Source organism: Oreochromis aureus, linkage group 9 (assembly GCF_013358895.1).
Source record: "Oreochromis aureus strain Israel breed Guangdong linkage group 9, ZZ_aureus, whole genome shotgun sequence".
In the NCBI taxonomy this organism is placed as follows: domain Eukaryota; kingdom Metazoa; phylum Chordata; class Actinopteri; order Cichliformes; family Cichlidae; genus Oreochromis; species Oreochromis aureus.
The window spans coordinates 22,856,678-22,867,768 of record NC_052950.1 but is presented as its reverse complement, the minus strand read 5'-3'; the positions used below and the strand labels follow the sequence as shown (position 1 = coordinate 22,867,768).

Here is an 11,091-nt window from a genome sequence, read left to right as displayed (position 1 = left end):
TTCTTTTTTTTTTGTGAATTCACAATTAAAATAAGCAGCAGCAGAATGAATAAATGGCCTGGGCTTCTTCATGTTGGCAGTATTTCTCCTTCAGGACTTCAGATGTGTTTGCTCTGTTGAGTTGAACCATCTGCTGTGTGTTTTCACTTTTGTGTGTTTCCCTGGAAAAGATCATATAAATTATATTTAATATAAAATTCAAGCACACCTATGAATACACACAATGAGAATAAGTTGTTGTTCTTGGGTATAATGGCTGTTTGTCAGATTCATTTCCATGTTACTCTAACAGCAGCGGATGTCAGCAGTATTTAAAGGTCTTTATTTTGCTGCAGTTTCTTACTTTGTTGTCCTTCTGGGGGCTCTGTTGGAGGGGCTCTGTAGGAGGGAACCCAAAATCACTTTCCACTGGCCTAATGGTGCCATTCCACTGATGGGATTAAAAAGGAAGTCAGCCACACTTTATGTTAATGTGAGTCAGATGATAAATGCATCTTCATCCTCTTGTATTTCAACACTTTTCACGTGTCAGTCATTGCTTCATGAAACATACCTGCGCAACAACTTTATTTTCTGCGGTTTCCTCTTGTGGCTAAAATAAGAGCACATTTGAACTTTAATGAGGAAACAGGTTCCAATGTTTGTAATCATGTGTTTGTTTATTCCTGCAAGGTCGTCGACTTTGGACTTCAAATAAAACAGAAACATAATCAAAAAGCTAACCTCTCCCTTAGAAATAGCAGCAGTTTGATACATGAGCACACTTTACAATTGAAAACTACAATTATATAATAAAAAACCCGTAACAAAGACATTTTTACTTTGAATAATTAAAGTAAGAATTCTACTCATATTTGAGCAGCACTGCTTATATTTGTAAAAATCTAATTTGATTTTAAGTTTCACCTAAACAGATTAAAACATGAAACACTCAAAGTTCACGCACCACTGTTGAGTTGGACGTCCCGTTTGTACCTCCCATTGGCCTCATATGTAAATATCCAGCCTAAAAAATATATTTAAAGCAGCTTTAGTTATAACGTGTTCACTTCCATTTGGCAGATCATATAAAGGACTTTTTTGTCTTAAAACTTCCAATGCTTAACAGAATAAGCCTAAAATAATCATTTTCTGTCACTTAACTGACACATCATGATCAAACAAACAGACTTATACCAATTTATCATCTAAAAAATAGAAGATATTGAGATCCAAAAGCAAGCAGAGATTACACATTTGTTTAATTAATTATATGTATTTTAATTATTAAGATTGCAGGAATGATTAAGCTGTGTATTTGTTTGCAGTATTGAGTAACAAAGCAATTTATTGCTTACACTCATGCTGTCTGCAACTCAATTAGCTTAATAATATATTAATATTATTAATAGACATTTAAACTGAGTAAAAACTTTGAATGGGCATAATTGATTTTGCAATGATATAAAAATGATTGTATTTTCATTACCTTACAGAACAGTGGCATTTAGTATTTTTTATTTTTCCTCACCTCTGCAAATGAAAAGTCTGTCAAAGGCAGATCTGTCAGTGCTGCCAGAATAATTCCCACCATAAGCAGTGTGAGTCCCCTCATCTTAAAACAAATCAGCCTCCTGAGTGCCCGATGTCTGCTTTGCAGTCCCAGTAAGAGGAGTTTGAATTTATGGCTTCACTTCTAGGTTAAAGTCCAACTCTGAGTTTATTTTGTGTTATTTTCCTCGCCTTCCCTCGTGACGCTTTCTATGTCAAGTTTGAGTTTGTTAGTCAAACTGCTTTCCTGTTTTATTTTGACAGCTGGTTGTCTTCTGTATCTTTTTCTGCAGCTGATTGATCTTCAATCTCTTGTATGTTAACATATTTTTCTCTCACAAAACTCCATCGTATATTAATCATTAGTTTGCTTTATGATATTTTAGTCCACCTACTTGCTCAGCAGCATTTTCACTGCTTTGGTTTGGCACCTAAAGTAAGGGGAGGAGAACTAAAATTCAAATTACATTAAAAATGCTAAAAAATAAAAAAAAATCAGCTTCATTTATAATGAAACATTAATAAAGCAACAATGAATGATTCTTTTTCTTGTAATACTGATTTGAGAGAGATTTCACCACTGGTGAATTTGTTCTTCCCTTTAACCCACCACAGGAGGCTCAATCAGGCATTTATGTTTTCAAATAACATGAAAATTTAACTTGATATGATCTGTTCATATAAGCTAGCCTAATGATAAACCAGAATAAAGTGAAGCTAGACTCTGATGTCTTCTCCAGAGACCTGAACTCTGGATCTGCATCCATCTGACAACCAGACTGCTCTTCATCCAGGAATAGTGGTTACCAAGAAACATATTTACTTTTTAAACAATTATACAAATGTCCATCTTTAGACAGAATAGTGACAAATAGACGCAAAAAAGCATTTGCAGGAAGAGAGAGACAGCAAAGGGCCCGTAGTCGGACGTGGTCTCTGCATTGCGCCTTGTGATGAATTGACCTGCTCAACTGGGCGAGCTAAACTTGCACCCTTTAATCATTTTTTTCCATATAGTTAATGATATGAACCTATTAGCATTACTGCACTCTTTGCAAGCTTTCACAAGACTGTTCTGCAGGCAGCATCCATCTGCCAGTTCTGTGCAAATAAGCACACTTACCGTATTTCTCCCAATCTGGCTTCTCTTCATCAGCTCCCTGTTAAATCCCAAAGTAAATTTAAAATCCCTCTAATCACATACAAGGACAATAATCAGGCCCCATCTCATCTTAAAGGCCTTATAGTCCTGCATCACCCCAACAGAGCACTTCGCTCTCAGACTGCTGGTTTACTTGTAGTTCGTGGAGTATTTAAAAGTAGAATGGGACGCTGAGCTTTCAGCTTTCAGGCCCCTATTCTGTGGACCCAGCTCCCAGTTCGGATTAGGGAGTCAGACACCCTCTACTGTTAAGATTAGACTCACTACTTTCCTTTCAGATAAAGCATATAGTTAGGGCTGGAGCAGGTGACCCTAAATCATCCCCTAGTTATGATGCAATAGGTCTAGAGTGCTGGGGACTTCCCATCATGCACCGTTTCTTCATTAACTATACCACTGATTTTATCATTAGTTATTATTAATCTCTGGCTGTCTTCCACAGCCATCTTAATCCCGTCTTCCTCCCATCACCCCAACTGGTCATGGCAGATAGCCCCTCCCTGAGCCAGGTTCTGCCGGAGGTGTCTTCCTGTTAAAAGGGAGTTTTTTCTTCACGTTGTCACCAACTGCTTGGTCATAGGGGAGCGTTTGATTTTTAAGGTTTTCTCTGGATTATTGGAAGGTCTTTACCTTACAATATAAAGCACCTTGAGGTCACTGCTGTTGTAGTTTGGTGATAGCTGAAAATCTGGCCATCATCTCTCACAAGCCGTGCCCTCTACTTTATGGTTATGTTCATGTCCCATATGTGTTCCTAACATCATTACACATTTTAATGTCTTGCAGCTTGCTTGCTTGTTGTTGCTGTCTTGCTTGTTCTTTGTTCTTCCTGTATGTTAACCCAGCACACAACACACAACAGAGTCAGTCAGCTTTTTACATGGAAAGTAAAATTTATTATTCCTGAACCACAAAATAGACTTCTTTGGTTGTACAAATTCACTAGTTACAGTCTTGTATGAGCTATAACCCTCAACCCTAGGACATGTGACCCTTTTCCCCTCCAGCCTATTGGCAAGTAAAAGCCCCCGAAGAGAACTCAAGACAAAAAGAATTAAACACAGAAACTTGAAACACTGCATCAAAAATGTAGTGAACCCCATCTGGAAAAAAAGATTTATCTACTAAAAGATTTTTAAAAAAAAGATATTAGCTGTTGCGAATGTTATCAAACTGAATTTCAGTCAGTGAGAACAACATGGAAAGCTTTAATTAGAAGACACTACATTAAATTAACACAAAATGCTACGATGCTGTGATTCTGCAGAAATACCCGTCACTGACACTGTGTCGAGCTGTAAGCTGAAGAGTCTGAGTGAGATCAATGTCTTGAGAGGGATTTCCTAACTGGTTCTGCCTCTCAGGGCTCTCCCATTAGCAAACCAATATACATGCAGAGAGCATCCCAGCGCCAAGCCTGCCTGAACCTAGATGCATCAGCAGTCCACGTGTTTAGTCTAGGTCCAAGACTGGCTCAGTTTCACACCCCAAATTTTGCTTTTCCTTTCAGTATTTGTACATTATTCACACGATAATAAATGATTTTCAGTGGCGTCAGATTTAAATTAACCATAGACAGAAAAAAAACAAACAACAAAAAAATAAAAACAACAAAAACACACACCTGCTACCTTCACATCACTGTGGCAAACCTCCTCATAATGCAAGGAAAGTGGTGATTCACATTGACTAAAAAAAACAACTATTACCCTTAACAGGGCAGGATAAGTACCATTAATATTAAAATGATGCCAAAATGCATGCTCCCAAACTGCCTGCTCCATGCTGCTTCCTCCACTGTAGTCAGTTATACTCTCTACAGAGGAATGCGACGTTGCTAAAGGCCCCGTGAAGCGGATATGAAACAACTGAGGCAATTGAATTTGTAAATATGGCTGTCTCAGACAAAACTGATGAGTTAAAAGCGAAGATAAAATGAAGTGATATGCAAATAATCGGCTGAAAGCTGTGATTTTGTGACTCATTAACAGATGGCGAGTCGCATTATCAGCTGGCCTCCAGGCCGGGATAGGGTGAAGGAATAAGTTCTTTAAAAAGCGGATCAGTGGCAGTGCAAAAATGATATGTACTCTTTAAAAAAAAAAAAAAAAAAAGCTCACCACATTTTGTGACAGTGAAGGTAGCAGGATGTTCCCTACTCGTTTAATATATATATGTGTATGTATATATATATACACATACACACTCCTGTCGGCTGAAGAAAACGTTAGTATAGCTATGACCCATTTCTTTTCTGCGTTTGTCTTCCAGTATGTTTTGTTTAAAAGCATCAAAAATCACTGAAGGCTTAGAAATTATAATTCAAATTTTTTAAAAAAACCTAAAAGCTTTGATCTCTAGTTAAAATAGATCTGATTCTACGAGGCAAACTGAATGCTAAATGGAGAGAAATAAAAAAATAAGTAGCAACCCTAGCTAACAACGCTAGTGCTTTCTTGCCGCTGAGGGGCCGTTGAGCAACTGGCCCTCAGACTGGAAAGGCAAGACTGGCACGCGGGTTTCTAAGTGTCTGTGTGGCGACTATCAGCGTCGTAGACTTTGCAGTGGTTACATACGGCAGAGTAAATCTCGCTCTACTGACAGCATGTGTAGTGTTTGGTGAATCTGCACCTCCTGTGGACACACGCCCCTCTGAGGCCAGTGCTCCACAGTGTTTGTAAAGTTGTGTATGTTAGCGTGACGTCTGCAGGGTTTTTCTTCAGTTGGTGAGGTGTTATGTGGGCACAGCGGTTTCCAGGCTGCGGCGGCCCTGCCTCAGTTTGCGCTTGTTGCTGTACAGAGCCATCTCCTCCAGGGCGGAGGTGGCAGGCAGCGGGGTGACGTCGGGGCTCGCGGCGGTTCCTGGGAGGGGGGAAAAGAAAAGAAAAGAGAGAGAAAATGCATTTGAGCTGCTGCAATTTCTCATCTTTTCTTGTGACAGTATCTGCTGCAGAAAAGATCAGAGCGACAGGACAGAAGATCCCTGTGAATCCCGTGACCCTGCGAGAGACACCCCACATTTAGAGCAGCAGCTGGAAACGAGCAGGAAACAGATGCATCCAATTTCTGTGCTAAACTCAAACCCATGACTTCAGTATTCCTTAAGTGTTTTCACTGCCAAGTCCTTGTTTTAAACATCCTTTCACTTGCAGTGGTCACCCTTCTCGACTATAGTGATTGTTCCTGCTGATCATGTAAATTAAAAAAAAAAAAAAAGGAAGCACATAACCATCATGTAGCTGAGTTTTTACATGTGTGCATCTGCAGGGCAAAGAGATAGGCCAAAGCTTTGCTGAGTCAGCTGAGCAGGAGGATAAAAGCAATGAACACAGTTGTGGTGAGATGTTTACGTACACTCGTCGTGGGCGTAAATGTCATGGTAGTTTCAGGTGTTCTTTTTGCACAGTGGAATGATCGTATAGGTCCAACAATTAGTCTTTTAAATTGACAAGGCCGGGTAACTTCTAGTTAGTGATCATGACTAAGTGCTGCTGGTAGTTTCTCTTTGCAGAATAAAAAGCTTGTTTGACAGCACTCATTGGATTGACACATACTAGGAACACTGAAGACCCAAACCAGCACCAGTGTCCACAGTGAAGCCTGTTTTACATTGCCATGGACCGAGCGGGTGGCGACCAAGAAAGAAGGCCCTGCTCCAAAATCAACACTTTCAAACTTGACTCAAATTTGGAGTTGCCCTCTTGGACAAACCAAATGCCTTCTGGAGAAAAGTTTGATGGCCAGTCGAGACAAAGACTGAGCTATTTGTCCACAATGATAAGAGGCACAATTGGAGGAGTAAAGGTGCAGCTTTCAGCTGTCGAGTTTGGTGGTGGTAGCATTATGCTCTGGGGCTGTTTTGCTACTGGTGGTACTGGTACATTGCACAAAGTGGATGGAATAGGATCAAACTTGGATGTTCCAGCAGGACAATGATCCCAATCCACAACTGATTTAGGAATGAATAAAGGAAGCTAACATTAAGTTTCTCGAAACGGCCTATCCCAGGCCTCGAGGGGCGGTGTCCTGCAGGTTTCATATCTCACCCTGGGTCTACACACCTGAATCAAATGAGTAGTTCATTACCAGGCCTCTGGAGAACTTTAAGAGATGTTGAGGAGGTAATTTAGCCATTTAAATCAGCTGTGATGAATCAAGGACATATCTAAAACCTGCAGGACACCGGCCCCCGAGGCCTGGGTTTGGACACCACTGGCCTACCCAAAGACCCGACCTCAATCCTGCTTTTAAAGCCAGATCAAAGCCAGAAAACAAACCAATTTACCAAACAATTCAAAGAGTGGTCAAATAAGGAACATTTAACCAAATATTAGTGGTTATATTATGTCTATGTATACATTTCACCCTGTGTGGACTGGAAAAAAGGCAAAATAAATTCAAACTTATGCACCCAGTTCTTATTTTTTAAAGTAATTAAAGTAATTAAAGCCGTACGATCATTCCACCCCAGGAAAAAAAAAAAAGTTCAAAGAAATAATTATAAACCCCAAATTACCAAGACACTCATGGCCATGAAGACTGTCAACTTCTGACCACAACTGTACTTAACCAGTTTTAATCAGCAAATCATGCTTTCAAAATAAAGCAAATAAGTTTCTGATTAGATTTTAGCACACACACGTGGTTTCTCTGCTGCACGTCTTTATATTTAAAACAAATCCATGCACAAATCAAAGGATTGTGGTTAAATTGATCCTTTACACATAAAACGTCCCTTCGAATCAGTAGCTGCTTCCTGTCTGGTGGGGAGCAGACGGCAAAGCACACCCAGGTGGACACACCCATCTTATACCCAAACCCCCAACTGTGCCACACAAACAGCAGGTTAGAGTGTAAATGTACAACCCGACACACACCCCGACAAACGCTCCTCGCATACACACACACACACACACACACACACACACACACAGAGCGACAAACACATGCACACAGGATCCTACCAATAGGAGCCGCTTATCCCAGGTAGGCACCTGAATCAAAGGGGATAGAAGAGGTTGAGGTACAACTTCCTTTACCTATCACTTCACCTGATTGTGAAGCTTTTTTAGAATTTATATTTTAAAGTGACAACAAAAAAATAAAATAAAATACAAGCAGGAGTGCATACTCCATCTGTACCAGAAACCTTTATTTGTTCTACACATGTGAGAAGTTTCCTGCCACGTTTTCTTGGCGGTGTTGGATTAAAATGACTGTACGATCATTACATGAAGTCAGAATATTATGGTCACATCAATATCTTTGTTATATAGAAATAAAAATATATATTTTGCTTGATACCTCAAAGACACTTTTCAATACACTCGTAAGGCAGCTTGTTTCTGACACTGAAAACAATCATTTTGTGTTTCATAAGTAAAGCTTTGGGGTTACTGTCTCAATATTCTTACTTATTTGAAGTTTTTTTTCTCAATTTTTTTGTTTTCTTTTTAGAAATAGATCCAAAGACACGACTTTTTTAAATCCTGTAATCTGCCATTTTTTTAAGCTCTTTTTTTCAGTTACTTATCAGCAAGAATTCCCGCTACTACTGCAAGACTACAGTAGTCACACTCTGTGTCAAAGACTTTTATTTTGAAAGTCAGAAACAGGAAGAAGCCCATGCATACAAATAAATGAGGTTTCTGGTACAGTTCAGGGCGTAACAATCAGCACCACATACCTGGGTTACTGGAGCCGTCATCCATGAACTTTAACTCTGTGTCAGTTGTGTCCGGGGACTGAAAGAAATAAAAAGAGACTCTTATTAACAGGGACCGACTCTGCGGGGGTTTAATAACCTGTAGCCCAGGGGAAGCCTTCACCAGGTGAGTAGTGGGGCTGGCAAGGTAGGAGACTGTCAGGAAACATGTCAGCTGCTTTCTGCAGTTTAGCAGGCAGCACTGAAGCTCCTAATCTGTCAGAGCCACAAAGCCAGAGTACATCTACTCAACTACTCCCCCAGGAGAAACGGGCGTGTTAAAGAAGAGGGCGTCGGTTAAGTCATTGCCGTCGAGGTTTCTTGTGTCAGGTGGACACACCCACAAAAGAGAGGACAAACAGAGAAACAGCACTAATGCCACCGATGCACAACGGGGGGAAAAACAAAAAAAACAAGCAGCACTGTGAGGAGTCATCTGTTGCTTAATTTGAATTAAATTGATCATGCTTGGAAGTGATTTATCTATTTATTTACTCTACACAAAGAATTTAATGTGTCACTCAACTGAAGCCGACACACATGACAGGCTCAGACGTTTTTCAGATAATGCACAAACACAGACTTAGCTGTGGTTGGAGTTATTCCATGATACGAGCTGTGAAGGGCTCCCTTTATATCTCCACTCCACTTTAGGAGACGGGGGACTCAATCAATCAGTGTACGACGCACTCTTCTGTTCAGGAGCTGGATAACTTGCTCGACTTCAATACAGCTGTGACATTGACATCATGTAAATTTCATTTTAAAAGCTACTGAATTTGTCTGCAGGGATCGAAGACTGTATACACTGATCAGAGATAATATTATGATATTTAATCATGGCACCTGTTAGTGAGTGGGATATATCAGGGAGTAAGTGAACATTTTGTCCTCAAATTTGATGTGTCAGAAGCAGGAAAGATGGGCAAATGTAAGGATTTGAGTGAGTTTGAAAGGACAAAATTTTGCTGGCTAACTGACTGGGTCAGAGGATCTCTAAAACTGCAGCTATTGTCGGGTGTTCCCGATCTGCAAGGTCGTGGCAAGTCTCACTGATGCACGTGGGGAGCATAGGCCTATCCAACCCTCATCTGTGACATCTTATTTCAAAAAGGTAAAAATCCTTAGCCTGACACTTCAAAATGGGAATTTGCCTTATATTAAGTATATATATATATATGTTATATACTGCAGTGGAGGGTTCAGTTCACAGCCACTATAAAGTCAAGGAATAACTACAACTGTGAATAATTTGTTCTCTGTGAAGATTGAAGATAGGTTTGGAGGAAAAAGAAAAGAAAAGTCCTCAAACCCCCGAAGGCTTAAACGGCCGTGCAGGAAACAAACAAGCTGAAAATATTCGTAATATCCATAAATATCCCAGAATCCCAGACAGTGTAAACCGACGGTGTCACAGACGACGGATACTCGACTCAGAAATAAACGACCACTTGCAAACAAGCGCTGCTGCTCCACCTCTACTCCAAGATTCCCCTGCTTCCCCCTTCTCTTCCTCCACACGGGAGGAAATTAACTCTTCCCCAAACAGACGGATACAAACTGAACCGTTATCCTCTTGAGAGCACAGAAGATCAGCGGGTGAGATGAGATGAGCGCAGATGAGAGGAAATGTCAAGAAGGACATGTCATTCTTCTGCATGATGTTCAACCCATGCGTGGAACAAGACAACTGATGGCAGTGAGTGTGAAAGTGAATAAGATGCAGAGTTTTCCACCCAGGTTAGTGGGATCAAAGACCTGTCTGCATCCCAGCAGCTGGTGAGCGTTAATGTTTGCGACCGATTAGTTGGCTGCGAGATAGATAGATGTGAATGGATACAGCTAAAGATGCTGTTGCACTTGTGAGTCACAGGTGTGAGGCAGAGGGAGGGAGGGAGGCTGATGTGGTGTGCTGTTATTTAGATTAAAAGTCCGCCTTCATTGTGCAGGTGAGAGTTAGTGAGACACACCATGAGTAGGAGAGAGAGCACGGATCGATGACTGAGCGACAACCTAGACTGCAGTCACAGGGAGGCCCTCCTGATTAACAGAAACTAGAGGGAAGAGGCAGCACGGGAAAGCCAGGGAAGGGAGGGAGGGAGGAGGAGGAGGCTTGATGCCCCCGGAGATCGGCATGCAGCCAATACCTGGATGTCGTATACGGGTTTGGAAGAAGGAATGGCAGCAAACTGTCGGTAGTCAAACTTCTTTGTTGACACGGACTAGAAGGATAGCAAACAGGAATGAGCAGAGGGAGAAGAGGGGAAATAAGGAAAACAAAAGAGAGGAACATGGAGGAAGTGGGACAAAGTATAGAAAGGAGAGAAAACAGCGGAAGAGGGGGAAAAGTCAGGGAATAAGAGGAAAAGACAGAATAAAATGGAAGAGGGAGAGTGGAGGGCAGAGAGGCAAATGGGTGATTTAAACAGCCAGCTGTGGCATTGATGGGAGAGCAGTGTGTGTGTTTTCAGCTCTGATTGGATAGAGTGGCAATGAGCAAGATGGTGGATTCATGTCAATGTATTTTGATGCAAATGTACCTCTTCCAGCTTGTGAAAAAACGAGCCTGACGATTTCCTTTATTCAATTAAATCACACTGTAAAGTAAGTGTTACAGCTTTTTTTTTTAAAATATTATGATGACTCAAGCTCTCCAAGTCAGTACAAACTAGCAAGTGGAGGAAAAAACAACAAT

At 40.8% G+C, this 11,091-nt stretch overlaps 1 protein-coding gene across 10 annotated transcripts in view; it reads right to left on the bottom strand.

Annotated features, from left to right (window-relative positions):
* Positions 1-3,562: 3,562 nt before the first annotated feature.
* The window catches only part of scrib (scribble planar cell polarity protein), a 78,621-nt gene continuing 71,092 nt past the window's right edge, over positions 3,563-11,091 (bottom strand). For 6 of the 10 annotated variants that reach the window (XM_039617318.1, XM_039617321.1, XM_039617317.1 and 3 more), the window contains 3 exons: positions 10,544-10,618; positions 8,379-8,436; positions 3,563-5,554 (listed from right to left, as the gene is read on the bottom strand). In XM_039617318.1, coding sequence (XP_039473252.1) covers positions 5,427-5,554; positions 8,379-8,436; positions 10,544-10,618 — 261 coding nt within the window. In that variant the 3' untranslated portion in view covers positions 3,563-5,426. Of the gene's footprint in view, positions 5,555-7,656; positions 7,687-8,378; positions 8,437-10,543; positions 10,619-11,091 lie in introns of all 10 variants that reach the window. The other 4 variants (XM_039617323.1, XM_039617325.1, XM_039617322.1 and 1 more) reach the window with 4 other exon arrangements.